Consider the following 26,550-nt stretch of genomic DNA (forward strand, 5'->3'; position numbering starts at 1 on the left):
TTACAGAATTGGACCCAAAGACATTTACTGATAGTCTTGATTTTTCAAGATGGCTGCCATAGTTATCATGGGAAATAAAACTTTCTGTAAAATCACCACTGGATGAATCACAGAAATCACATATATTTCTTGGTCTTGTATTTTGACAGTGAAAAGCTGCACTAGTGCAGAGAACATCTGGCAGTGAATCAGTTCGGGGTTTCTTGGTGAAAAAATCGGAATCTGCCACGATAAAGTGAAGTGGATCACATTCTGCTGCACTGTGAACAGCCAGAGCGACTGCAGCAGGAACTGGTGAGGGCGGAGCCTCATGGAAGCCCCGCCCTCTCCAAACCCACCCAGTTGGGGGAGCCATGAAAACCAGGCCAGTTGCCTGTCTGACCAGAAGGGGGCGGTGTTAAGTAATCTCAGGTTGGTACCACTGAATCTGGACTGACTGCACATTTCCCCTGAGTCAGCCTGGCCATCGCCCCCTGCTGGCCGTCACCAGGTGTTGACAGCTCCTCCTCACCTCTTAGATCAAATACCCGATTTGTTTTTGATGGTTGAAAACTGTTCAGAGGAATGAAGTCTAAAAGTCGTAGCTGTTGAGTCAGAACCCTGGAGCTGGTCCTGTTGGATCCAGTGGCTTTCTAGTAAAGGCCCTGCTGACCTCTGACCTGTCCGGCCCGTTCTGTCCCTCAGGTGTGGACCCGGAGCTGTTCGAGCTCACCACCGCCAAGCTGGACCCGAGCGGCGCCGGCAGCCGTGTGGCCGACGCCTTCGCCCGCCTCATGTCCACCATGGAGAAGACCAGCACGTCCACCAGGTGAGTGGGCGGCCCGGTCCCGGCCCGATTCCAGTCCGCGTCGCCCTGAGGTCTGTTTGTGTCTGCGCCCCGACAGGAAGCCCAGGAGGGAGGAGAACCTGAGCGACGAGGCGTCCAAGGTGATTGCGGCGCTGCCGGACCTGTCCTTCATGCAGGCCAAGGTTCTGATGTTTCCTGCCACGCTGACGCCGCTCTGCTCGCAGGCCACGCCCGACTGAAGCCCCGCCCACCTCGCATCACTTCCTCATCTACATGTTTGTTTTTTTCATCTTTCAGTTCGTCTTGGTGGGGGTGTACATAATCAGGGATTTAATGTTTTATTTGAATGATTCTGCTTTTATTCTGGCGGGACTATGAAGGAAACACTGGCTGAAGCTCTTAAGCTGAACATAGAGATCTATAAAGTATGAGTACATTTATATCAACATATAGAGTCTTTATAAGAATATTTATGGACTGAAACCACACTGCCTGCAGAATCCAGCTGAATGTTCGTCCTCGTTCGTTTCCGAGGCCTTAGTTCGTCCCGCCGCTTCCTGTCCTCCCCGTCCGTCTCGGGACGCGTGGCTGGAACCGGAAGGTTCTGGAGCAGTGAAGGAGTTAAGGGACCAACCTGTCTGTCGTTTTGTTTTTGCTCTAACTGCTGTGGCCGTCTCCCTGGAGGGTTTTGCACATTGTGAAGATGAGTTGGATGTAATTGTAGTTCACTGTGGCTTCAGACTGTAAACCCAGGAAGTTCCTATGGAAAACCGCTGAATCACTGGAAGAGCCTGCGAGGAGTCGCCGTGCATGCCGGGTCTTCCCAGACTGGAAATGTGTAAATTTTAGTGTACACAAGATATTAAAATAATTTAAGAGGAAGCTCTGTGTCTCTGGTTCTGTGGGTCCAGAGTGGGATGAAGATGCTGGTTCAGAACAAACCTCCGGTTTGAATCAGTGCTGGGAGGCAAAAATGTTTAATATCTTGGTTTGTAATTGTATTTTAATCTAAAAACAAAAAATTTTCAAATCCAAAACTGCTGTTGCTAAATTACTGAATAGACCTATGAGTTTCATAAAATTTTTAATTTGTTCTTCATCAGATTGTAACTAAGTTTGATCATTCACGGAGCTTCTTTTAAAATCTGGACCCTAACATTAGCTGCTACATCTTTAGCATTGAGATGCTAATTTAGGCTAGCATAGATTTCTTTTAGCACAACTTGAACACAATGTTTTCCAGCATCAGATCTGTTTAAAGAAGAAATGAACAGAAGCCGCTCCATCGCTACTGTTAGCCGAGACAGAAGCTACAGTTAGCGGAGTGAGCTGGTGCAGCACATTTACGGTTGTACCAGAAACACGATACAAAGGTTCCGGGCGCTTTAGACTTTTGTATGAAATTAATTGTATTAATGTAATTAACCTAAATTAATGTGTTAGAGTCACATCCCTGACAAACAAACAACAAAACAATGGCATTAATTGTTTGTTTTTTCCAAAGAGCTGCAGACTGCTGATCTGTTCAGGAAACAGGAAGTGGTCACCAGAGGAGACAGGAAGTGGACAGAGCAACCAGGATGGCAGTGACGGAGCCCCCATTTTTAAACCTGTAAAGTCATGTGCCTCCATGTCTTCTGATTGGTCGCTCTGATGCTCAGCAAACTCTAATTTAGTATCAACACCTCATAAGTTAAACTGGAACAAACTTCCAGAAAACTGCAAAGATGCTGAAACCATGAGTTCCTTTAAATCAAAGCGAACAGCCTGGTTAGCGGTCATCTGTTGGAGCAGAAACATCAGAACCAGGCTGAACCAACGACCTGCTCTGGTTCTGTTCTGGAAATGATGATGATGATGACACAAAGAAAATTTCATGTAAAACCTAGAAACTTATGAACCACCAGGATCCTCTGAGACTTGGTCTACAGTCAGAGGTTTCTTCCGGTGCTGTAACGCTAACTGTTACAGGAGATCTCAATTAACATCTCTTTGGGATCAAGAGTACTTAAATAACAATCAATGATCAATATATTTGATTACTCTTGATTAAATGTCACTGTAGCCTAGCAACAATGCTCAGAGTCAAGCACTCTGAGCATCTTTGGTTCTGGAAGGTTCTGCAGTGATAAACTGGACCTTCAGACCAGAACCCTGTCAGGGTCTGTGACCTCTGACGCAACATGACCTCATCTACAAACGCTGAGGCGCCCCCTGGAGGCCATGCAGGGGAACTGCTGGAGGATTCACCGTCCTGCAGAAGAAGAGACCAGACAGGCGATCTGTTATCAAACATCTCCTTCATTGTTTAATAGACTCTGAGCCGCAGAGCCGCGGCGTCCGCAGCCAATCAGCTGCTCAGGTTTCTTCTTCTACAGCTTCTGCAAACATTTATGTATAAATATATACAGTTTGTGGGAGCGCCGCTCCGACCGGGCCGGCAGCGCGCGCGCCGCCTGATGGGAATGTTGTCTGGGCGGTGCGGGTTCTTCTGCCCTGAAGGCACGTGGCTGAGGGGGCGGAGCCTGCTGAGGGGGCGAGGCGTGGAGGCGAGCGCGCTGCCGGTCTGAGCGCGCTCCGTCCGGACCCAGGAGACTTAAAAACGGTTCCGAGTGACGAGGAGACGGCGGGGGGTGGCGGGGGCGGGGCTTATCGTCCTACTGCTGGCCGGGGGGAGGGGCGGCAGCGGCTCTCAGCAGCAGCCGCCAGACGAAGTGTTGACCGGCTTGCTCTGTATCTTCACGTTGGACCTGTCGGCGGCGCCGGCCGTGGCCCCGGGGCCCATCCGCTTCTTGATCTCAGCCGCCATGGTCATGAAGGCCTGCTCCACGTTGGTGGCGCTCTTAGCGCTCGTCTCCAGGAACGGGATGCCCAGGTGGTCCGCGAACTCCTGCAGAGGTCAGAAGTCAGAATGCTACACGGCCTCCTTCAGACCAGAGGTCAGGGGTCAAGGGTCATACCTTGGCTGTAGTGTAGTCCACCAACTTCTTGGTGGTCAGGTCGCTCTTGTTGCCGACCAGCAGCTTGTTGACGTTCTCGCTGGCGTAGCGGTCGATCTCCTGCAGCCACTGCTTCACGTTGTTGAACGACTCCTGCAGACCAGCAGAACGCAGCGTTACTGAGGGGGCGGGGCCAGAGGCAGCGTGGGACGCCATATGAAAACGGGCGGGGCAACATAGACAAGACCAGGTTTGCATAATCAAAATAAATGCTCAGATTTTTCAGCAATTATTCCAAAGTTTTACATATCGCTTCTTCATACAAATTAGAAATCTCTCTTAAATCTTGGTCACTAGAAGCCATCAAAGCACTTCGAACAGAAACCTTGGTACGAGAGGAAGAGGCAACATTTGCAGCATTTCTGTAGTAGTTTGCTCCTAACCTGAACATGAAGCACAACTTAACTCAGAATCTAACCAGCAGAAAATAAAGGCAGGTCAGGAAAAGGTCAGTGACCTCCCGCTGTTGGAAGTGGTCCTACAAGTACACACACCCATAACAGCATCAGGAAAATAAAACCAGATATCGACATTTTCTGATGACTGCTAACATCTGCTAAGCTAACGCTGCTGATTAAAGGTCAGAGGTCACTGACCTGATCCGTCACGTCATACACCACTATGATGCCGTGAGCTCCTCTGTAGTAACTGGAAGTGATGGTTCTGAACCTTTCCTGGCCCGCCGTGTCCCACTGCAGAGAAGCAGGTCAAAGGTCAGCGCCGAGCACATTACAGTGGCGTCCTGCTACGATCGGCGGCTCCTTACGATCTGCAGCTTGATGGTCTTCCCGTCCAATTCGATGGTCCGAATCTTAAAGTCCACCCCGATGGTGCTGATGTAGCTCTCTGTGTACGTGTCGTCCTGCAGCCAATCACAGACAGGTCAGACAGCGCTGCAGCCAATCACAGACAGGTCAGACAGCGCTGCAGCCAATCACAGACAGGTCAGACTTACTGCAAACCGCAGCAGGAGACAGGACTTCCCGACACCAGAGTCACCGATCAGCAGCAGCTTGAATAAGTAGTCACTGAGAGGACACACACACACACACACACTCAGGTCATGTCGGACACATTGGCTGACATGATTCAGGCCCAACCAGTCAACACCAACTGGACCTGAGATGTTCTGATCGGTTTAATCTCATGAATAAATACAGAATCCTCTGGAACACAACTGCTTTCAGTTGCAGAAATCTGAAATCCATGTTTGTAGTGAAAAAAGAAGCTGATTTTTTTCTTGCGTATTTTCTTTTTCTTTAAAATTGTCCTCTTATAATAAATCCGTCAGATTATTAATTTCAGATGTCACAATGGTTTTATGGTTTCCTTCCATCACCAGGAGCAGCTGATTAGCTTCTTAAAAGCTTAAATAAACCTGAACTTTGACCCTTCGAAGGATGCAGACCCTGAATTTGGACACAGCCATCATCTCTGCATTCTGAGCTGTTGGCATGTGATGAGACTGTTAGCATGTTGGCATGTGATGAGACTGTTAGCATGTTGGCATGTGATGAGACTGTTAGCATGTGATGAGACTGTTAGCATGTTGGCAAGTGATGAAACTGTCACACAGCAAGTCTACAGTCAGAGGCCTCTCATATTCACTACAAGACTGGCTGCTACAGGAGATCCAAAGAGTTATAGCAATTAAATTCCCTTTGAGACTAATAAAGGACTTTGTTTTCTGAGTTAAACCCCCCCAAAACTTTCGTAATCATTTAATTATTTAAGTTAAAAATTATAATTAGTGACTGAATGTAAATACAACAAATGGACTTAAATACACCTGTTGGCTAAATTATCTTAGGCCCAGCAGATTTTCATTGTTTAGGACAAAAATAAAAACTAAAATCAGAAATATTAAACATTTTCTAGTTTCCATGGAAACGGGTCATCAACAACTTTGGAATAGAGAATAACTAACCCATCCCTGAGGCAAGTAATAAACCCTCCGAAAGTAACCCGTCAGAAAACAACTAATTATTCAGGAAGTAACTAACCCATCAGAAAGTAGTAACTAGTCAGAAAGTAAGTGACCCGTCAGACAGTCCTTACCCCTTGGTCACACAGTAACTAATTAAGAGTAAACACAGTTAGCCGCTAGCCGCTAACAGCAAGGTGTGACAGGACCGGTCACTCCCGTTATTTCTCGGCCTTCTCCCGGCTCAGTCTCGTTGTCAGGAGCCGGTTCTGACTTCGACTATACGGCTGTGGGTATGTGTCCGGTCGGGCGGTCATGTTAATGACTGAACACCGAGAAGAAAAGCAGCTAAGGCGACACTGCGCCCGGCTAGCTAGGCGTTAGCCTCCCCGGTGAAGTGACAGCTCAGACCGGACCTGGACGTGTCAGTCCGGACCAGAACCAGACTTACTATTCCGGATTCATGGTTGCCTGCTGGTTGTGAAGTGTGTCGTCTGTGGAAGCAGCTGAATGTGGTTCGGAGAGATTCTGGACTGGTTCTGTCGTTACTTTGAAGCGAGTAGTTGTCAGAACAGTGTAACCGAATCAAATATGGCCGTCTGAATACCACCAACCCGGAAATACTGGCCTAAAGGAATCATGGGTACTGTAGTTTTCAAATTAAATTAAATTCAAAACTACTTTATTGATCCCAAAGGGAAATTAAAAGCTATTGTAAAGCATTAATTCAAAGTCTTCAAAGACTTATTGTAGACAGAGATGGCTGTTGGCAGGAAAGATCTCGTGTAGCGGTCTGTATTACAGCAAATCTCTTTTGTGATTTCGGGCGTTAGAACATGGAATATAAAAAACGTGTTCATCCGAATCCAACAGGCAGCCGTCTGCTCCTGGTTCTATTGTTAAAAAAGAAATTAAACACATTTACACAATTTCAAATATAAACAAAATTACAGATTTTACTAGTGGTTTTCGATTCAATTCAAAAATACTTTTTTGATCCCAAAGGGAAATTAAATATTATAATACTTAATATGCAAAATAACTCTTGCATATTAAGTATTATAATATGTCTATCTTTATATTTGAGTAAAAGTTGAAGTCACTACGCCACGTATGTTGGTTGAACATGTTGACTGGAGTCCTACTAACCTGGGAAGAAGTTGTTTTGACTTGTTTGAAGCAGCCAATCAGACGGCTGATTGGCTGCTTCAAACAGGACCCAGATGGTCCTGGGTTCGATTCCTGGTCCGGGTCTTTCTGCATGTTGTTCCTGTGCATGTATGGGAACCTGACCTCCTTCACCTGGAAACTCTGTGCCGGTGAACCTTTTTAACTCGGACTTGTTGCATAACGAGTCGCTATCAATAAAATCAAAACAAACTCAGTAAATTTGAGCTTTTATTTTATTTTTCAGATTTTAGTCTTTTTCTTTGTATCTTTGACATCCATCATTTTAGAAACAATAAAAAAATAGAACTGAAAAATGTACATTGCTGACCTGATACATATACATATACAGTATATATTCATATATTCCGTTTTTACACTGGTATAAATGTGATTATGTATAAAAAGACAAACTGATGGACTACACCTTTGCTTTTTTCATCATAGTTATTAGACTGATGAAGACATGATGAAGAGGCTTCAGGCACTTTCCCTGGAGAGAGCCAGTGCTGGCCGACACATGGACAGGAAGTGGCTTCTCAGACGCCAGACACACTTCCTGTTGGATGCTTCATTTTTTATTGGGGACTCGTCTCTGACGGCGAACATGACGGTCCAGACTGCTGCTTCTCTCTGGAGGGAAACCAGCTGCTGCGCTCTGACCAGACTGTAGACTGCAAGGCCAACACCGACGGTTTTCACAGATGTTTTCCTTCCACCAACTTTACAGTCTGTACCAGGAAACATCTGGAAAAGCAGATGGAACTGACCTCATCTTGTCCCGACTTCCTGTTTTCCACCCTGACTTCCTGTTTGCCACAGAGCTTCAGCAGAACATTTCAAATGCAGCACTGTGTGGCCTATGTTAGCATGATGCTAACTGCTAGCATTGCTAATGACTTTACAGGAACTGGATAACTTTGCACATGAACATCAAGGACAACCAGGAAGCTAGGCGCTAGCAGGCGCTGCTAAGCTAGGCCACACGGACCAGACCGGACCGGACTGAAACTCATCATCTGTTAAACTTAAAAACCACAGATGAATTTCCCAAACGCCATTTGTCCCGATGTCAAGCTACACTTAAAAACACATTCAGCCCAGAAACGTCAATAAATTTATATCAGAACAAACATCTGGATCGTTTCCCCACCGGGTTCTGACCCGATGTCGAGTCGACTGCTTCCTGCTGCAGAGTTGATGCCTTTATAGTTTCTGTAGCTTATGTTGCATCAAAAATATCTGTATTAATACAAGTTATAACCTTGCTCTGAAATGCTGGCAGGGAGCTGGGGGAACTGTCGTTACACCAATAAAAAAATAGATTTCAAACTTCAGCTCTGATTTCTGTTAGTTGTTCTTTAACCCAGGTTGTGATAATCTGCATGTGTTCCTGTTATCTGCTGCAGCGCGTCTGCTGGGGCTCCAGACAGCAGAGCAGCAACGCTCCTCCAAACTTTACGCCACTTAGCCAAAATCATCAATTCTGAGGAATCTGGGCCCAAAAATCCTCGTCGTGTTTTGACGGCCTATTCCAGAACCGAGCAGCTGAGCTGAGGACTCATCGGCTGGTTTTCACCACAGTGCCTCTGCTGACACACTTTACCTACCGCCATGGTGTGTGTGTGTGTGTGTGTGTGTGTGTGATAAACCAAGAGATTCTCCATTACAATAAGCAGTTAAATGCATCATTCTACTGTAAAAAAAAATTCCAGTGTGGATATAAGCATAAAAATTCAGGTCTTAGATTTTTCATTTTTCCCATCAGCCACTTGAATTTCAGGGTGACGACCATTTTTCAACATGGCCGTCATCATTTTTGAGCCTTTTAAACCAGTAATTGCTATTAAATGTTAACCATTTTCATGACTTGGATGAATTTTATGTCACACCAATTGTTTTAAAATTTGGTCAAACTGTTCATACAAATTAGCAACTAAATGGTTAGCTTCTGCTAATTTTTTATGTTTAGCGGGTTAGCATTATCTCTGCTAATGTTTTTATGTCTTTAGTGTAGCTGAGCTAAGGTTTTTGTTTAGCGAATAAGTCATTAGCAAATGTAACGTTTTGGTTAGCTGTGGACACTGCTGATTATAGTGCAAACATATTTTCTCCTTCACAACCATGGCGGCCATCTTGGACTTTTCAGTAACGAATGTTTACTTTATTTTTCCAAAATGCCAAGTTAAGTTCTAGAAAGATAAAAAAGTAAATTTCAATCAGGTCTCATATTTATGCCACACAGAGGGATGAACATCCAGTTTCAGTTTTCTTGTTCAGATTTTGAAAAACCCGAACCACCAGACCAATAAAACGATCCAGTTCGGTCATGAGGAAGACTGCTGCCATGACAACAAGGAGGGGAAGCTGCAACAGCGAATGAGGCGGCGGCTAACACACCCCTCTGTACAAGTCCACTAAGGAAAAATTGAGTGGAAGGAGAAAGTGTGTAGAAAAGGTGAACAACCAACAACACTGAGAGAATAGTGAAGAGCTCATCTGAAGGTTTGGGGGAGTCTTTTTTATTTCTTTTTTTGGAAGTGAAGTTTTCTAATTTTAATAATTAGCTGTAAGCCAGAAATATCAGAAATATCCCTCTGTGTAGAATAAATGTCTGAGTTTCTGTTATATTCTGGCTGAACAAAAGAATGAAGCAGCTTCTTCCAGATGAACAGCATCACCACAAACTCAGCTCCACCTTCACTGACCTGCAGGAATCCTTCTGGACGTTCTCCAGGTGACATGAAACCTGGCGGCTCCAAATATCCAAACTTTCATGGAGACATTTTGGTCCTCAGAGTGACAGAAAAAGCACAACAGTTGACACGAAGTTTCACTTCCTTCTACAGATGAACCACATCAACAACAGAAAGAACAGCGGTGACGGTCTCTGTGGAGTGGGCGGGGCCTGCTGAGTGGGCGGGGCCTCCGGCAGCTCAGCCCACGGCCCTGTGCTTGCCGCCGCAGCAGCGGCAGGCCACGCCGCAGCGATGGCACGCCCTCAGGGGGGCGTAGCAACACATGCAGGGCGCCAGCAGCGACAAGCCGACCAGCGCCGTCCAGCGCAGGCAGAAGCGCTCGTCGCTGGTGTCGCAGGAGCAGGGGTCCGAGTAGTCGCCCTCTGGGTCGGACATGCAGTGGTACAGCAGGCTGTCGGCGCACCACATGAAGCTGACCCGGCGGATGCAGGTCTGGATGGGGTCCGGCGCCTCCTGGCACTGGCCCCGCCCGTTGTCCTCGTGGTTGAACATGTCCTGACAGTAGACGCAGCGGAGCCGCTCCCCGTCCTCCATGTGACACTTCCCTTTGGACGCCGGAGGCCGCGGCTGCAGCGTCACCACCGCCCTGCGGCCGCCACCCGCCTCCAGGCGGCCCGGCTTGCTGTCGAAGCCCTGCTGCACGCCGCAGCTCAGCGGGTACGGGTACGTGTAGTCGCGTTTGGGCGCGTCGCTCTTGGTGAAATGCACGCAGGTGTCCGGGTTGCGCGGCTGTGGGAGCTTGTCTCGCGTGGCGTTGGCGTGACGGTAGTCCTCGTAGCCGGTGAGCCAGCTGCGCTCACGGGGACTGAAGCGAACGATCTCCTGATCCTCCAGAGGGAAGCTGGCGTGACGAGGAAAGATGTGGACCGCCTGCCAGAGCCGAGGGGAGCGCATGAGTCCCAGAAACAAACCTCAATGTTTCTACAACTTGATGCAAGTAGGGCTGCAAGAAAACCTTGTGGTGGCGATGACAATATCAGGAGCAAAATATGCCCGTTTTTTGAAATGCTATTTGTGTCTCATTTGAGTTTTTATTGCCATGATTTTCTGTCCTAGTGGCTAAACGACGAACTTAAGAATAAGTTTCTGCTCTGCACACTGATATTATATTTGCAACATATTGTGTAGCCCTGAGGCAGAAGCTACAGGACAAAGGCGCTGCGGACTCACCGGGTCCAGGAAGTAGTGGTCCGAGGGCCGGTGGTGCTCATAGAAATGTCCCAGGATGCAGTTGTGCCGGCGCGGCTCGCAGAAATGAGCCGGTGCCGCGTGCATGGCGGGCTCTCTCCTCTGAGACGAGTTGGACGAGCTGTCGGTGGCCGTCTGCAGGACAAACGGAGGAGATGGAAGAACTGAAAACCCATCCAGATACATCAGGTTGTGATGCCCAGAGCGTCCAGTAGAGGGCAGGTCCTATGGGCTCCCAGGCTAACAGGATTTAGCTTGGTGAACAGAGGTGGTGAAGCTATATCTCTTGTACAGATATAGCTTGTGGGAACTAGCTCACTTAGCTTATTATTGCTAACGTAAAGCTAACCTACACAGCTAGCTACCAGATACTGAAAAACCTCTACAAATAAACACATCTGCAGCTTGCTGGACTTTGTCATATTGTTTTAAATACATTTAACATCATTGTAGTGCATTTCTATTGTTGTAGAAATGCTAATGTTAATGATGCTAATATTAAGGGTCTGTATCCTTTGACTAGGCCAGAATTAGTTGCACAATGAGAGAGAAGGTGATTTTGTAATTTTATTGGTTTAGTAAAAATAGCTACAGTTCAGAACTGAGTCTTAAAGCTACTACAAAATACTACAAGTACAGCCTCGGCTCCAGACGAGTTTAACAGGAGGGGATCGACTTATTTTAGGGGGGCAAAATGAATCTATGTAGCTGAACGTAGACAACAACACCAGCAGCCTACAGGCTACCTGTTAACAAGCTTAACACGTCATAACCTGTTTTTCCGAGCCGCCTTCAAACACAGCATGAACGCTGAGACGCTCGCGCTGGGTTTCCACCTGTGCGGCAGCGACGGAGACCTGCTGCTGCTGGGCGGAGCTGCTCAGGTGTGTTAGAATCACGGCAGCAAACCAGCAACACGCAAAGAACTTTGTACAGTTTTTCTTCCCCCCAAACTAACCAACTGAGTTGAGTAAAGCTGTTGGATGCAGGTAATGTTAGCTAAAAGATGACTAGCTAATGTTAGCTAAAAGATGACTAGCTAATATCAATACAGAACCTTAACAATGGATTTAACAGTTTTAACTGCTGAAAAAAGTGACAGAGGGCACGGATATGCGAAGTGCGGAAGCCCCTACTGTATCAAATCGTTATAGAAATAACAGAGAGTTGGCCACTCTGAGGTAAAAACAACAAACAGCTTCCAGTCCAGGGGGGCATGGCTGATTCTGTGAACGCCCCCTCAATGTCCCCTAATGCCTCCCAATGTCCCCCAATGCCTCCCAATGCCCCCCAATGCCTCCCAATGCCCCCCAATGTCCCCCAATGCCTCCATTGGGGTATATGGGGGACATGGGTGGCCAATGCCTCCCAATGCCCACCCATGCCACTGTGCCTGCTCTTCAGTAGGGTCTTAAGGAGTGGGTAGAAGTATAAACGTATTAAAACCCAACCTTCTCCAAAAACATCTCAAAATTATCTCATCCTGTTTATGAATATTGTTCATTCAATATTTATTAAATAACTATTCATTTCAGATTCATGCTTAATGCAATACATTCAATAATATGCTAATGTTAGTGCTAACAGTATTAACAACAGTAATGATAATATTAACATTAACAATGCTGTGTAACAAAATAGTATAACAAGACAGTTTCTTGTATCTATTGTAAACTATTTCCTGATACAAAAGTTTGAATTGTTTAATGAAATAATTTGATTTAGAAATGAATTACTCGTTATTAGAAGCATTTGAAAGGTAACATTTTTAAAAAGCCTGATGTGTAATTTCATTCTAGCTGTGATTTTATTCATTTCCAGGTTATGGAAGGATTCCTGGGTTAGTTGTCCATGTATTTTTGGTTTAGCAGAAATTTATTGCTGATTTAATCTCCTGGGCTTGGAGCAAAGAGAAGAAGATCATCAGTTCAGACTCCTGGTGGATCATTAATTGTCTGAAGCCTCTCAGCTGGAGACGCACCGCCACAGCCAGCGGTTCTACCTGAACAGCATCTGTGACAGATCTATAACAGATCTATGACGGATCTATGGTCTTATTCTACCAGTAAAACAGCTCTGGATTTGGTGGCACCTAAAAATCAGACTTTCAAAACCAAAGAGTGAGCCCTGGCTAAATGAGGTTTCTGTCCCAGAGCTGAACGCAAATGAAAATAGGACAAATTACAGGTCTCGCTCCAAATACTGAAGGAATGCAGGCGCTGTAATCAAAGGATTGTGAAAGACGCCCAAGAAGGCACCTGTTGGGTCTGATTGTCTCAAACAGTCACAATCCTGCCATCTTATTTAAAACTATTGACTCAGTCCTAAATGACTCATATAGTGGTTTTATGGAGACCTCACCTACTAGGTTTGAAAGCTTTTTACACATTTTTGTTGAGAAAGCTGCTTCTATTAGGGCCCAGATTCTCCCCTCTGCTCATCACCCTTCAGTCGTTGTGCCTTGTTCTGCTGTTTTATGCAGCTTTGAATGAGTGACCTTGCAATCTTTGCAGGATGTGGTTAGGCACTTAAGGCCAACTGGTTCTCCGGATTATGCTATTCCACCCCAGTTATTTAAAGATGTTTTTCTTACTATAGGTCCTTCAGTTCTTGCTCTTGTAAATAGCAGCCCGTCTTCAGGTGTTGTTCCTAAAACTCATGCAGTTCTGCAGCCTCTACTTAAGAAACCGACTCTGGATCCTACTCTTCTGGCGAATTATAGGCCTATCTCTAAACTGCTTTTTATTTAAAAAAAAAATCTTGAGAAGCTAGTCTATAATCAGCTAATGGCTTATCTTAGTGAACATAATATTTTAGAGGTTTTTCAGTCCAGTTTTAAACCATTTCATAGCACAGAGTCAGCTCCTTTAAAAGTTTTTGATACTTTTGGCAACTGATTCTGGTGACTGTGTTGTCTTGGTGCTGTTGGATTTATCAGCTGCTTTTGATACAGTTGATCATGGCATTCTGCTTTCCCATTTCCAAAAGTGGGAGGGCATCGGTCATATAGTTCTGGATTGGTTTAAATCTTATTTGGCCGAGCGTACTTTTGTGTCTGTCTAGATGCCCATAGTACGGCGGCCGATTCTGAATTCGGATACAGCTGTTTTTTGTTCGACTCCCTCTAGTGGTCTTTCTCTGCTGCTGCAAACATGCAGTGGACATAAATACAGTAAAGTAACATGCAGCAACAGAGAAAAGATGCAAACAAAAAAAAGGGTCATCCCTCCTACTTTGCTCAACCAAAACAGCAGAAGATGCCTCAGCACTGAGGGATATTGTTGTTCTGGTCGATGGATTATGCGAGGGCTCCACAGACAACATTTCACAAGTAAGATGGACATATTATTGTGTATATATTGTGATTAGAATATTACTTTACTGTATTTATGTCCACCGGCGAGATAGCAGCTAATATTAGCTACAGTGCTTGGTGTAATACGGGTTCAGCCCCGCTATGAAGGCTAACTGAGATTCTGTAAATCTAAAAAAAATAATTATTCTCTAACATTGACTTAGATTATCTGACACAAGAGCCTATATTAGAAATGAAACAATGTAACATATAAAACTTATATTATGTGTTATAACATTCACCAGCAAAGTTTACACAGGTGGTAAAGACTATTATTTATATTCTTTCACTCTGTCAAGTAAGATATATCCTAAATCTTCCGTTTTTGTTTTGAAAGTTTCCTAAAGACGATGTGAGGAAGAAGAGGGAGATATCTATAAAGAGAGACGGATTCACTGCAGCACGGATGAATCTCACATCGGATTTTGGACTCGTCGGCTGAAAAACATATATATATATATATATATATAATTCAGTATTAATCATTATTTATTTGTGCCATTATTAATCTTTATTTGTACAGTTTGTATAGTTATATAAATATGTATTGATATTACTAAATAATTTATTAAAGAAATGATGAACGGCTGTGTGCTTTGTAATATGCTCTTCATACATCGATATCAGAATATTCTATTCCAATTCTATTGCTATAGCTACTAGGCATATTTAAATATGATGAACTATGTATTAAAAACATACTTAAAAAATACAATTGTTTATAAATGTAGCTTTGATAGATGTTTGAATATGGTTTACAGAAACAAAAAAGCGTGTTATGATCGATTAAATGCGCTGATACGTCATTGTGTTGCTAAACACATAACGCTGAGTGGAGTGGAGTACCGCTCCAAGATGGCCGCCCTAAATCTCGTCAGCGACAATAGGCGAGAGCGGTCCATGAGGGTCTATCCTTATATTATGTCTATGATGCAGACCCTAAATTCGGACACAGCTGTTTTTTGTTCGACTCCCTCTAGTGGTCTGGAGCACTTCCGTTTTCAGCCCTTTTTGTTTGCATCTTTTCTCTGTTGCTGCGCGTTTGCGCCTGTCGGCTGCCGTACCATAGGTCTTCCTCTGCTCCACTGTCGTGTGGCGTCCCACAGGGCTCAGTTCTAGGCCCTCTACTCTTTTTATTGTACTTCCTTCCTCTCGGCTCTATTTTTAGAAAGTTTGGGATTGCTTTTCATTGTTATGCAGACGACACACAGATATATATACTGCTAAAGAATGCAGACTCCACCTCTCTTCGGTCTCTGATTTTATGTCTGAAAGATTTGAAGGCTTGGGTGGCCTTAAATTTCTTGAAACATAATGAAGATAAGACAGAGGTAGTGGTTTTTGGCAGATCCACTAGACTCCCTGACTAATCTTTGCTCCTTGGCCCAGTATGTCAAGCTGGTTATTACAAATTTAGGGGTCAAGAAGGATGCAGGTCTTAAGCTGGAAGCACATATTGGAGCCATTGTAAAATCCAGTTTCTTCTACTTAAGGCAGCTAGCCAAAGTAAAACCTTTTCTTTCCAGACAGCATTTCGAAACAGTGATCCATGCATTTGTGACCACACGGTTGGATTACTGTAATGCACTTTATATAGGAGTCTGTTATTTATATATTTCCCAGCTTCAGAGGGTACAAAATGCTGCTGCATGTCTTTTAACAGGTGCACAAAAATTTGACCGCATTTCTGCTATTTTAGCATCCTTACACTGGTTGCCAGTACATTTTAGGATTCATGTTAAACTTTTATTAGTTTTTTTCCCTCAGAAGGGACCGAGCTTTCTCTATGGCAGCTCCAAGCTGCAGAGTGATCTTCCTTTGGGATAAGACCGGCTTCTTGTTTCTAAGTCCCTTCTTAAGATCCATCTTTTTTCTTTGGCTTTTGGCACAATTCACTTTGTTTTATTCTGTCTGTATATTAATATGTATTTTATATTCGATCTTTTCTATTGTATAATTGCATTGTATTTTATGATTGTGTACAGCACTGTGGTCCTGTTGGTGTAAAACTGCTTTATAAATAAAGTTTTTATGGTATGATGGATCTATAACAGGTCTATGATGGATCTATTACAGATCTATAATGGATCTATGCAGAAATCTTGCTGGACTCAAACAGGAAGCAGCAGACCTGAAATCTTTTCTTTTTCTGATCTGATATTTTTTCTCAGTTATTATTTTTCTCCGTTTCTACAAGACTTTAATGCTGTAAGCTGCTGGATCTTCACACCTCCAGACGATTTTTCTGATGGAACGTCATCAAACCTTAAATATTCACACTTCATCAGAACAGCTCCTCACCGTGAAGACGTCGTCGTCCCCGAGCTCGGCTTCGTTCTGCAGCGTTGATGAAGACGTGGTGGAACCTGTGGAGCAGAGAGCAGATCAGGGATCAGCGATTCAGGGCTTTCCTCCCTCTGGACCGCTACAGGAACCGCCGAGGGCCCGGTTCAGGACGGAGCAGGAAGTTTGGCCTCACTTCAGGCTTCTGCTCTCTTCTGACACGGATCTTTCTCCAGGTCAGTCTTCAGTTGTCCTCGGAGATGAACCTCCATCTATCCCTCCATTGTCTACTCCTTATCAGAGATCAGGTTGCCATGGTAACAGGAGGGAAATCCAACATGGCTCTAGTCTGAGGGGTCCAAAGGCGTTCCCAGCCAAAAGGGACATATCCTCTTTCCTGCAGGTTCTGGTTCTAGCAGGACCTCCTCCCGTCCCAACTAGAGGCCCAAACCACCGACTTCCAGTGGGATCAGGATCAAAGGGCCCCCTGCTGGTAGCAGGAACACAGCTGGGACCCACAGATCAGCGTTGGGACCCACAGATCAGCGTTGGGTCCCACAGATCAGTGTTGGGTCAGCTTCAGTAACCCAGAGCAGGATGTCCCCTCTAATGTCCCCTCTAATGTCCTCAGATGTCCCCTCTAATGTCCCCTTTCATGTTCCCCGGTGTCCCCTGTCGGACGGTCGTCCCCTCTGCAGGCGGTGTCCCCCGTACCTTCTGCCAGGTCCTCCAGCGCTCGCCTCACGCCGCGGTCGAAGGCGCGGGCGTCGGACGAACACTGGAAGGTCAGGCCGCACTTCCTGCTGTCCAGCTGCCAGTGGTGGAAGGTGGGCGTGGCCTTTGTGTAGACCAGGTCTTTCCTTAAGAAACACTCCAGGATCACCTGGAGTCCAGAGAGACAGTTGGACCAGAAAACAGAACCAAACAGAATTAAATAAAGTTTGTTTCTGACATTATTTCCGTCTGAATAACTAATGCTGCCAGTATTTATTATGTAGTTTGAAGCGAACTTCAGTTTTAACTTGCTGAATAAAAGAATCAATAAGTCGCTGAAATATGACAGTGAAACATGAACCTGCAGTTTTTCTGCTCCGACTGAAAAACCCAAACTGGATCAGACGGTTCTGACTTTCTGGGGTTTTGGATCTTCTGCTCCACGCTGACGGAACATTTTCAATTTGTTGCAGTTTTATGGGACAAAGTTCTGATCTCAACACTCTGCTGATTGTTTTTAAGCCTGGTGTTCTGGACCAGTACCAGCCCTGCAGAACCAGTACCGACCGAGCCCACCTGCCGGTCCTTGAGGCGCTCCCCGTGGATCAGGAAGCTGTTCCGGCCCTGCAGCCCGTCGGGCCGCAGCCGGCAGACCCCGACCCGGCTCAGGCAGCCGTCCAGCGCCAGCCAGCCGCCGCTGGACTCGTCCCGGGTCATCACCACCGCCGTGACCCGCACGATGTAGCTGTCACTGCAACACAGGTCAAAGGTCATCAGAACACACAGGGTGGAAACTGCCTTTACCAAAACAGAACCAAACAGAACCAGAAGACCAGGACGGGTTCGCCTTGTTGGATCAACCCAACAGCAAGTTCCTGAGATCCAGCTGAGAGAGGAGAGGAGGAGCGAACCAGAACCAGAACCGGATCATCAGCCCAACTCCATCTGAACCTCCATCCATCCAGATCTGTCACACAGGCTGGTTCTACAGAACCAAGCATTGGACCTGGAAACGTCCTGGGTTTTAATTCTGTCAGGTTCTGGAAACAGAACCGGGCCCACGTTGGTCCATATTTAATGAACAAACCTGTCCTGTCAGAACCTCTACGCCGAGAACAGAACCACGTCACAGAACCCGCTCTGATCAGAACCTCTCCAGGCTTTCTGCTGCTGGTTCTGTGGACCGACCGGCCCGGCTGGCCAGAACCTCCAGTGTTCTGAAAGCTCCGGTTCTCCTGTTGGGAAACCTCCTGGAGCAGCTGAGGTCCACAAGGAACCAGAACCGGCAGCTGATCTCTGACGATGACTCACAACATGCAGCATTTCAGGAACCTGAGCTTCAGAACCGAACCGGGTCACCCTCATCCCCCGAACCTCTTGCCTCGGTGATGAAGAGGAGGCCCTGCTCATCCTCTTCATCAGTGGAGCTCAGACCGATACCGCACCAGAACCACGAACAGAACCGGAACTCACTCGTCGGGCCTCGGCTCCTCGTTCATCTTCTCCGGTTCAGCTCCGCTTTGGTCGAGCTGCCGCGGCCGCCGCGCGGTGCGGCGACTTCATGGTTCCACAGCGGCGGCGGCGGTGGATGCGGTTCTGACGCCTCTTCCTCCTCCTCCCATCGGATCGTCCTCCTCCTTCAGCCCCGCCGCCTCCTCCGGACCGGGCCGGGAACGCTGAGACCGAGCAGGAGGTTCTGGTGTCGGGGAGGAAGGCACCGCACGATCCCCATCTCCTCCTCCTCCTCCTCACTCCATGATGGACTGAGGGAGGGAGGGTGACGTCAGACCCGAAGGACCGCAAGGATCACGTGTCTTCACCACCACAACAACAACATAATAATAATAATAATAATTAATAATAATGGGCTGCTCTGTCTCAATAGTTCTGGTTCTGGTTCTGAGCTGGATCCAGTTCTGGTATAACAGGATGGTACCAGTACTGGGTCCTGATAGAAGCCCATTTCCGCCATGAAAAATACATAAATAAAAGCACAACAGAAAGTCATAATTTAGAGTTTTACATTTATTTTAAAAAATATTTTTACATATTTAACATAATATAATCAGGTTTAATATAAAAACATCAGTCAGAAACAACCAATCAGAGTCAGGAGGCGGGTCTTAGTGCTGTCAATCAACAACTGGTTGACAGCACTAAGCATCAATCAGTGCATTAGCATAACTTGCCATGAATGCTAATGCTAATTAGCATTGCCACCAGTGACGGTAGATAAACGGCTTTTCTGTAGCAATAAGTTGTTTGTCCACCATTAACACATTTAGCAGTGAGTACATGAGTTGATTGACAGCGCTAAGCTCCTCCTTTTGGTTGGGCTTTTATTGTTTTATTCGTGGCAGAAATGGACAAGAATGAAACTAAATACCAGAAATAGGAAAAAAAATAAACTACCGTATTTTCCCGACTATAAGCCGCTACTTTCTTCCTAAGCTTTGAACCATGCGGCTCATATGTGGATTTTTCTTCAACCACCAGGGGGCTCTTTAGCAGGAAGTGAATCATTGGAAGTCAAAATTGGAAATAAAAGAAGAAAGCGCCATTAAAACGTAATTAGGTTTTAATAGGGAATTGAAATTTGAGAATGTTCTTAATCAGTACATAGCACTGAGGAGAAAAAGAAGATTTTTCGTTTTTTAAATAATACTGGGATCATTATGAGAATTTGAGGTATAGATATTAGGATCCAGTAGATGGCAGTAGTGCAACAATAATGGATGCAAGCTGCTGTTGAAATCTAAAGAAGAAGAAGAAGGAAGCGCCCATTTTCATTTAGCTCATGCTAGTAGCAACACGAAGGATCAGCACTTTTACTGTTACAGTTACCGTTCGGAAACTACCGTAATCAGTTCAGTTAAATCTAAACTTGGCACCTTTTTCTTTTTCAACCATAATAAATGTGATATTTAATTGACCTGTTATGACTCAGATGGCGGCTGTCCGCCCCTCTGCTGCTGCTGCATCGCTGTGGAAAACCTGGAGCAGTAGAGAAATCTGCGGCTTAAAATCTGGTGTGGCTTATAAAAAATCAAAATTAATTTTCTTTTTGAAATTAGAGCGTGCGTTTTATAATCAGGTGCGCTCTGTAGTCCGGGATTTACGGTAAATTAAATTAACTAAATTCAGAACAAAATGCCACAATATTATTGTGATTATACCATGATGAAGTCGGGATGTTTGGTCAGAATGTAATTACTTTTTTTGGTCAACATTCTGCCCAGATTAAATTATTTTACGAACATTTTGGATCAGATTATATCAACATCAGAAGACAGAAAAAACTGGCGTTACATTGTTCACCTGCTGGAAACAAATATTTACACAACATGCAGTCCTGAGCCTCGGGTTACCTGACTCAGGTATGAAGACTGAACTAAACCAGCCAGAGTAAAACTAGAAGGCGAAATATTACAGGAAAGTCTTTCCACCTGACATGTTCAAGGAGAACTTCAGCTGCCTTTTTTGGCCTACGTCATTAATATTGCTGTTGATTGTTGAGGTAAAGTTTGTGTTTTATAACTGTTCTGTTAAAAGGTTCGATATAAACATAAAAGTAAAAAAAATTCAAATTTAGTTTCATTGACTCCGAATGAAAAACTCGGAATATGCATTTCCCGCTTAGTTTGATGCTCTTGAACGCACTGCCGAAAGGAACTCTGGGAAAGAGACAACATGGCGCGAGGTTCAAATTCTCCAAATAATTTTGAACTGATGTCAGTTTGAGTTTTATCCGCAGTCCGCTATGAACGGTGGCCGAAGGCGGCTGGAGGTTCCGGCTGCGGAGGAGCCGCTGACGGCGGCCGGACCTCCAAGGAGGAACCGCCTGAGCCGCAGCCTCAGACAGAGCCAGACGGGAGCGGCGGTGGTCCTGGAATCCACTCGGAACCGGAGAGAACCAGGTCTGAACCGACAGGTTCTGTTCGGGTCCCGTTTCAGGCTGTCCGCCTGATTCTATTCAGAAATCTGTTGGTTTTAGGTTTTCTCCAGATTTATCTGCTGGTGAGCCGGTTCCGATCTAGAAACAAGGATCTTTCAAAAGAGTTCTGTTTAGACTTCTATTCGGCACCGAACAGATTTCTGATTTGTCAAATCCAATTTAAATATCTCGAAATGTTTCAGTTTGTCTGTCAGAACCCAGACAGTCAAGGTTCGGTTCGGTTCAATTTAATGAAAACATGAAGGTGAAATCTGAAAACTGTAATCGGGATGTTTGATCCACTATAAGAGTTCTGCTCACTTCTGGTTCTGTTCGTGAAAATGTTCTGGACCAGATTCTAACAGTTTCGTCTTCATAGAGTTCAAGACTCCCAACAGAATCTCTAGAACCAAACCCAGTTTGGTTCCGGTTCCGGGCCCGGACTCCCCGCACAACGACCCGGATCTCCAGCAGGACATCGTCTGGGACGCCGCGTCCCCGTCGCCCCGCCGATCCGGTAAAGTTCTGGGAGAACCTCCAGGTTCTCCGCTTCCTGCTCCGGTTCCGTGACATTGCGTTGTGTTGCGTTCAGGAACAAGAGGAAAAAAGGCCGCCGCTGGAGGCGCCGTGAACATCTCAGAGATCGTCAGCAGAATCGCTCCAAAGGTCAGCAGCGTCTGGTTGGGTCCGGTGAAACCGGGCCGGACCAGAACCCCGGCTAATGTTCTGATTGTGTCTGCAGCACGGCCGGCCGCGGATCACAGAACCGGCACTGCAGCAGTGGATCGGAGACAGCGCCGCCATTTCCTGCACCCCGGACCCTCAGGGCCCGCGGGCCAAGAGGCGCTCTCCCAGGTGGGTTCTGATGGGCAGGTTCTGGATCCATCAGAACGGTTCTGAGCAGAGGAGTTCTGAAGATTAGTTCTGGCAGAAGCTGAGATCCAGAACCAAGTGGCCCGGTTCTGGTCGGCGTGGCAGGATGGAACGGCTCCAGAACCAGAATTTAACTTTGGTTCTGTTTCCTGCAGAGCAACCAGAGTGGAGAACCTGCTGCGACTCGCCAGGCAGCTGGACCAGAACCTGTTCCAGAACCAGAACCTGGAGGAGGTTCTGACCGAGGAAGATCAGGGACCAGGTTCTTTTGGACTGGAACCACGGCCTGACCCAGACTTCCTGCAGGACGACCTGGACTTCCTGTTTGATGGTCCGACCCAGATGCCGAGCAGAACCCTGAGTCGAGGTCCAACTCAGAACCGACCCGGTTCAGCGTCCCTGTGTGGTTCTGGTCCAGCCGGCTCCAGGACGTGCAGTGGACCCGGTTCGGTTCAGAACCAGTTAGAGGACGACTGGGAGAACGACGACCTGCTTAACGACTCGCTGGTTCTGGAGATGACCCAGAACCCAGACCACTTCCTGGTTCCGAAGCTCTGCTCCACCCAGAACACGGCTGGTTCTGGTCAGAATTGGGTTGCTCCGTCAGTCGGAACCAGAACTGAGAAAGAGAACCTGGGTCCAGCCTGGAACCCTGACTGGAGTTCTGGTTCCGGGAAGTGGGTCCAAACGAGACCAGAACAGAACCGGTACTCCTCTGTCTCCAGAGCTCCAGAACCGGGTCAGATGTGCAGCTTGGAACCAGAATCCCAGTGGTTCTGGAGCAACCCAACGAGCCGGCCCATTTCTGACATCCAGCCCGGTTCTGTCGGGCTGGACGTCCTGGGCGATCTGGACTCTCTGTTCCGGTCGGAACCGGTCTGGGACGGCCCGGCTGATGACCTCCTGTGTGAGATGTGTGAAGACCTGGAGAACCGGATCCAGGTAAAAATGGACCGGACCGCGTCCGATCAGAGAGCGGCCCTGCAGCTGACCCACAGAACCTCTGAGAACCGGATCCGACCGGACCCGGCCGGACCAGCTGGCTGCTCATTGGCCACCGCTCCGGTGAAGCAGCCAATCGGCTTCCAGCTGCCTCCGCCTGCTGTCAGTGCCGTGTTCAGGAACCGAACCGGGTCAGAACCGTCTGCGGCGCCGCGACAAAAAGACACCCAGCACTTCACCTTCAGGAAGCCCGCGGACCTGGTAACCATGTCAACGGGGAAAGGTGAGACCCCCCCCGTCATCAGTTTACCCGCCCAACCTGCTGTTCCCATGGAAACAGCCAATCAGGTTTTGCTGTTTCATCACGTGTGGAGTTGATGTCATTTCCTGTCGCTGCAGGGAAATGCTCGGCCGCTGAAATAGAGCTAAAGAAGCAGCAGGCGCTGGAGAGGCGGCGGCGGCGGCTGGCCGTGACCGGAACCGGCTGACCCAGAACCAGTTTATAATGCTGTGGGTTTAAAACGGTGATGATGCGTTCAGGAACCGCAGGACAAGCCGCAGCAGGACTTTGAACTCTTTTTCTGTCGGTTCTGTTTGTTTTGGTTCTGAAATGGAAATTATGGAAATTCCTTAAAAACGTTTTTCAAGTTTCAGAAACATCAACAGTTTATTTCATCCTCAGCATTTATGTTTTATCCCTAAAGCTGATGATTTCTGCCGGACTGAAATCAATCTACCTTCTGTGATGTCATCATGAGCTGCTGAGGCTCACTGAGCAGCAGGTTTCTGGACGTCCTTCCTGTTGTACTGTCCCTTTAAGGCCTCAGTTACCGTCACTGATTTGCACCTTATTAAAAAGGACTTTACCTGAGCTGCAGTGACCTGATGAATCATCTCCAGGTGAGAGGAAGTGATGAGTTCCTGCAGCTTCCTGTCTCCAAACTGAAGACAAAGTCAAAAACTAACGGCAATAATTTGGATTGTTTAGCAGCCATAGAGAAAACAAAATGCTGAATCATTTTTCAGCATGCAGTTCATTTATAAATGTCACAATTTCAAACTAGTTGGCAAGGCAAGTATTAAAATCGCATCAACATATTTAGTTAGAAAGCTAAGAGCTTGCCCAGCTAAGGAAGATAGCAAGCTTAAACGGCTAACCGTATTTAGCTTTGTTACTGAAATAAGTTTAAAATGGTGAAAATATTTCTATTACAAATTTGCAATTTGTGTTTTTCCATTAAATAAATTACTTTAAAATCACAAGTGAAAAAGTTTCTCCACGCGATTAATATTCAGATGTAGACATTAGTAATATTAATGATTCAGCCGTGGCGCTCATCAGCCAATCACAGGAGACCTTTATCCATCAATAAACGACATCTGAAGTCTAGTCAAAGTAAGATCATTTAGAAGGTTTACTTCAGGTTTGATGGGTTTTATTGAGGACCAGAACCTTCTGGACCAGCGGTGTCCCAGCTGGGTGTGTCCATGCTGATGAGACACCACCAGATCCACAACCTCCCGTCTGACCTGGTTCTGCTGACGGTTCTGGTCCAATCAGACGTCCACCACCATCTTCTTGGTGAAGTCCAGCTCACCCACAATCTGCAGAGGAACAGGAAGTGAGGTCAGAGGACAGTTGGTTCTGCAGAAGCGGCCGGTTCTGGAGCAGACCGGCTCACTGTGCAGAACTCGTGGAAGGAGATCCGTCCGTCTCCGTCGCGGTCGGCGCCGAGGATGGTTTTATCGACGGCCTGCTGCAGCGCGGCGTCCTGCAGGTTGGAGCCCACCATGGCCTTCAGCACCTGGAACAGCTCGCCGTTGGAGATGAAGCCGTCCTTATCCACGTCGTAGACCCGGAAGGCAACTGGACCCGGACACAAGCAGAGCGGGTCAGACAGAACCGGACCGGACCGGAGCAGAGATGGATCTGGACTCACAGTTTAGCTTCTGCTGCTGGTTCCCTCTGACGCTGAACTGAGACACTCCTCTGATGAACTCTGAGGGGCGGAGGACAGTGGGGTCAAACCGGGGTCAAATATGCTCCTGATGATCAATAATCAATCTGCTGTGACCGTTGGGCTGGGACCAGAACCGGACCTGATCACCGGAGCACAGCAGGTTCAACCACAGATAATTGATCAATAATCGGTCAGTACAAATCTCTAAAGTCTGAACATTTCCTCCTCAGATCCAGAACCGCCAGATGACCTTTGACCTCCCATCTGAAAGTCAGGAACCTGAACCGGACCGGCTGGCATCAGAACTCAACATTTATTAAGTTATCAGAAAGTGATGAGAATATTTCCCCCATTAGAAAAAATGCTTTGCATAAAGAATTATTAAAAGCTGTTCATGTTGCCGCTCAGAGAGCCGGACTGACTCCGCTCCGTTTCCGACCTGAACTAAATCTGATCCTCGTCCCTCTGAACTGGAAAAGTTTTAATAATGTTGGAAATTATATTCTAAACTCGCATTCAAAACCTCTGATCTGTTCAAAGCAGTAAAGAAATTCAGATTTAAATTATAACATCATGATGAAGACAAAGTTCATACAGGACTGAACTGTTCATACAGGACTGAACTGTTCATACAGGACTGAACTGTTCAGTGGCGGAACAAGTCAGCGTCGGGCCGGGGGCGGGGCTAATGACCGGGCCCCTGTATGTGTGTGTAGCTTCTACATTGGGGGGAGGGACGGACATAAGTATTGGTTAGTGTGTTTTACCCAGAAAACACTTGGAGAAAATATTGGCAAAACCATGAGTGAAACAATGACTGGGCCAGCCTCCTGTATAATTTACTGGGGCCCATTTTCTCCGGCTCTGCCGCTGGAACTGTTCATACGTGACTGAACTGTTCATACCGATGAAGTCGATCTCCCCGTTCCCGTCCGTGTCGAAGATGTCGATGATTCTCCGGACCAGCGGGTTCTGCTGGAGTTCTGGCAGAGACATGAAATCGTCCACGCGTAGGGATCCGGATCCATCTAGGTCCAGTTTCCGGAACCTCTTCCCCAGCCTCCTGATCTCCCCCCCCTCCTCTGAAATCACACACAAACGGTTTCCTGCTGCGCTCTGATTGGCTGCCTCCCCTGTTTCCTGCAGACTCACCTGCGTTCTTCTGGGTGCCCTCCATGTCGGTACTGCCGGGTCTGGTCTGAGCCAGCACCGGGTCAGTGACGCTAATCGCCAGCTGATCATCATAAAGCAGATTATCCTGATGAATCATAGCAGAAGAACTCACAACTCCATAAAGATTCAGATTAAAACTCCAGACTCCTCTTCCTGTGATTCTCTGGAATCTTGATCTGCAACAATGAAGTCTGACAATGAATATTAATATTTATAAATAACCTGCACTCCCCTCTACTGCAGGACATTCTGGAGAGCCAATGGGGATTGGCCAGGATTCCTTCCCTGCCGTTCCCATGACGAGGCGACTCAAATTCAGAGCTCGCCTTCAGAACCAGCAGTTCCCCTCCAGAACAGTTGGTGGCAGCAGTGAAAGCATATATTTATAAATACAGATACATTTATTCACTTCTAGGAAAAAATTAACGGTTTTCAGTGAATCATTTTGAAAATATGCATGTTGTGCTCCGATCGCCGCATGGCCCCGCCCC

General features: G+C 46.6%; 5 protein-coding genes and 1 long non-coding RNA gene across 14 annotated transcripts in view; 3 read left to right on the top strand and 3 right to left on the bottom strand.

The window, feature by feature from the left end:
• The window catches only part of aftpha (aftiphilin a), a 12,035-nt gene extending 10,366 nt beyond the window's left edge, over window positions 1–1,669 (top strand). For all 7 annotated transcript variants that reach the window (XM_015059750.1, XM_015059748.1, XM_015059746.1 and 4 more), the window contains 2 exons: window positions 685–808; window positions 885–1,669. In XM_015059750.1, the coding sequence (XP_014915236.1) occupies window positions 685–808; window positions 885–1,026 (266 nt within the window). In that variant the 3' untranslated portion in view covers window positions 1,027–1,669. The remainder of the gene's footprint in view (window positions 1–684; window positions 809–884) is intronic.
• Window positions 1,670–3,070: 1,401 nt separating this feature from the next.
• LOC106964321 (ras-related protein Rab-1A) lies at window positions 3,071–6,327 on the bottom strand. The gene is made up of 6 exons (XM_015059753.1): window positions 6,162–6,327; window positions 4,742–4,814; window positions 4,553–4,648; window positions 4,383–4,478; window positions 3,748–3,879; window positions 3,071–3,677 (listed from the first exon to the last, which is right to left on the bottom strand). The coding sequence occupies exons 1-6, from the start codon at window positions 6,173–6,175 to the stop codon at window positions 3,480–3,482; spliced, it is 609 nt and encodes a 202-aa protein (XP_014915239.1). The 5' UTR covers window positions 6,176–6,327; the 3' UTR covers window positions 3,071–3,479.
• A 1,130-nt stretch (window positions 6,328–7,457) lies between these two features.
• LOC106964322 (sprouty-related, EVH1 domain-containing protein 2) lies at window positions 7,458–18,973 on the bottom strand. The gene is made up of 6 exons (XM_015059755.1): window positions 18,650–18,973; window positions 17,753–17,927; window positions 17,177–17,345; window positions 16,481–16,545; window positions 10,807–10,959; window positions 7,458–10,506 (listed from the first exon to the last, which is right to left on the bottom strand). Exons 1-6 carry the CDS (start codon window positions 18,673–18,675, stop codon window positions 9,814–9,816), a joined length of 1,281 nt encoding a protein of 426 aa, XP_014915241.1. The 5' UTR covers window positions 18,676–18,973; the 3' UTR covers window positions 7,458–9,813.
• A 1,131-nt stretch (window positions 18,974–20,104) lies between these two features.
• LOC106964330 (uncharacterized) lies at window positions 20,105–23,796 on the top strand. Of its 2 annotated transcripts, XM_015059805.1 has the most exons (7): window positions 20,105–21,093; window positions 21,490–21,627; window positions 21,703–21,776; window positions 21,853–21,965; window positions 22,139–22,910; window positions 22,989–23,208; window positions 23,325–23,796. In XM_015059805.1, the coding sequence occupies exons 1-7, from the start codon at window positions 20,937–20,939 to the stop codon at window positions 23,411–23,413; spliced, it is 1,563 nt and encodes a 520-aa protein (XP_014915291.1). In that variant the 5' UTR covers window positions 20,105–20,936; the 3' UTR covers window positions 23,414–23,796. The 2 variants fall into 2 exon arrangements, with proteins under 2 accessions (XP_014915291.1, XP_014915290.1); XM_015059804.1 differs by having other exon boundaries at window positions 22,139–23,208.
• A 515-nt stretch (window positions 23,797–24,311) lies between these two features.
• On the bottom strand, window positions 24,312–26,544 carry LOC106964331 (calcineurin subunit B type 1-like). Of its 2 annotated transcripts, XM_015059807.1 has the most exons (5): window positions 26,039–26,116; window positions 25,792–25,968; window positions 24,866–24,925; window positions 24,608–24,792; window positions 24,312–24,530 (listed from the first exon to the last, which is right to left on the bottom strand). In XM_015059807.1, the coding sequence occupies exons 1-5, from the start codon at window positions 26,061–26,063 to the stop codon at window positions 24,483–24,485; spliced, it is 495 nt and encodes a 164-aa protein (XP_014915293.1). In that variant the 5' UTR covers window positions 26,064–26,116; the 3' UTR covers window positions 24,312–24,482. The 2 variants fall into 2 exon arrangements, with proteins under 2 accessions (XP_014915293.1, XP_014915292.1); XM_015059806.1 differs by having other exon boundaries at window positions 25,792–26,544.
• On the top strand, window positions 24,920–25,297 carry LOC106964332 (uncharacterized). The gene is made up of 2 exons (XR_001428398.1): window positions 24,920–25,046; window positions 25,117–25,297. It is a non-coding gene; the product is annotated as an uncharacterized LOC106964332 (long non-coding RNA).
• Window positions 26,545–26,550: the final 6 nt, after the last annotated feature.

Source organism: Poecilia latipinna, unplaced genomic scaffold (genome assembly GCF_001443285.1).
Source record: "Poecilia latipinna isolate Pla-1442-1.1 unplaced genomic scaffold, P_latipinna-1.0 Scaffold1657, whole genome shotgun sequence".
Classification (NCBI taxonomy): domain Eukaryota; kingdom Metazoa; phylum Chordata; class Actinopteri; order Cyprinodontiformes; family Poeciliidae; genus Poecilia; species Poecilia latipinna.

What these genes read in the sequence shown, in the direction of transcription:
- LOC106964321 (XM_015059753.1), bottom strand. An exon ending in TGTATGACGTGACGGATCAG is followed by an intron (nt 3,880 to 4,382) that starts GTCAGTGACCTC and finishes GCTGGTCTGCAG; the next exon opens with GAGTCGTTCAACAACGTGAA. An exon ending in TGGACTACACTACAGCCAAG is followed by an intron (nt 3,678 to 3,747) that starts GTATGACCCTTG and finishes TGACCTCTGCAG; the next exon opens with GAGTTCGCGGACCACCTGGG.
- LOC106964322 (XM_015059755.1), bottom strand. Translation starts at nt 18,675, where the DNA reads ATGAACGAGGAGCCGAGGCCCGACGA. An exon ending in AGCGCCTCAAGGACCGGCAG is followed by an intron (nt 17,346 to 17,752) that starts GTGGGCTCGGTC and finishes TCTGGACTCCAG; the next exon opens with GTGATCCTGGAGTGTTTCTT. An exon ending in GGGACGACGACGTCTTCACG is followed by an intron (nt 10,960 to 16,480) that starts GTGAGGAGCTGT and finishes TTTGTCCTGCAG; the next exon opens with ACGGCCACCGACAGCTCGTC.
- LOC106964330 (XM_015059804.1), top strand. Translation starts at nt 20,937, where the DNA reads ATGAACGGTGGCCGAAGGCGGCTGGAGGTTCCGGCTGCGGAGGAGCCG. An exon ending in TCAGCAGAATCGCTCCAAAG is followed by an intron (nt 21,777 to 21,852) that starts GTCAGCAGCGTC and finishes TTGTGTCTGCAG; the next exon opens with CACGGCCGGCCGCGGATCAC. An exon ending in AACCATGTCAACGGGGAAAG is followed by an intron (nt 23,209 to 23,324) that starts GTGAGACCCCCC and finishes CTGTCGCTGCAG; the next exon opens with GGAAATGCTCGGCCGCTGAA.
- LOC106964331 (XM_015059806.1), bottom strand. Translation starts at nt 26,131, where the DNA reads ATGATGATCAGCTGGCGATTAGCGTCACTGACCCGGTGCTGGCTCAGA. An exon ending in CCAGCAGCAGAAGCTAAACT is followed by an intron (nt 24,793 to 24,865) that starts GTGAGTCCAGAT and finishes GTCCGGGTCCAG; the next exon opens with TTGCCTTCCGGGTCTACGAC. An exon ending in CCTTCCACGAGTTCTGCACA is followed by an intron (nt 24,531 to 24,607) that starts GTGAGCCGGTCT and finishes GTTCCTCTGCAG; the next exon opens with ATTGTGGGTGAGCTGGACTT.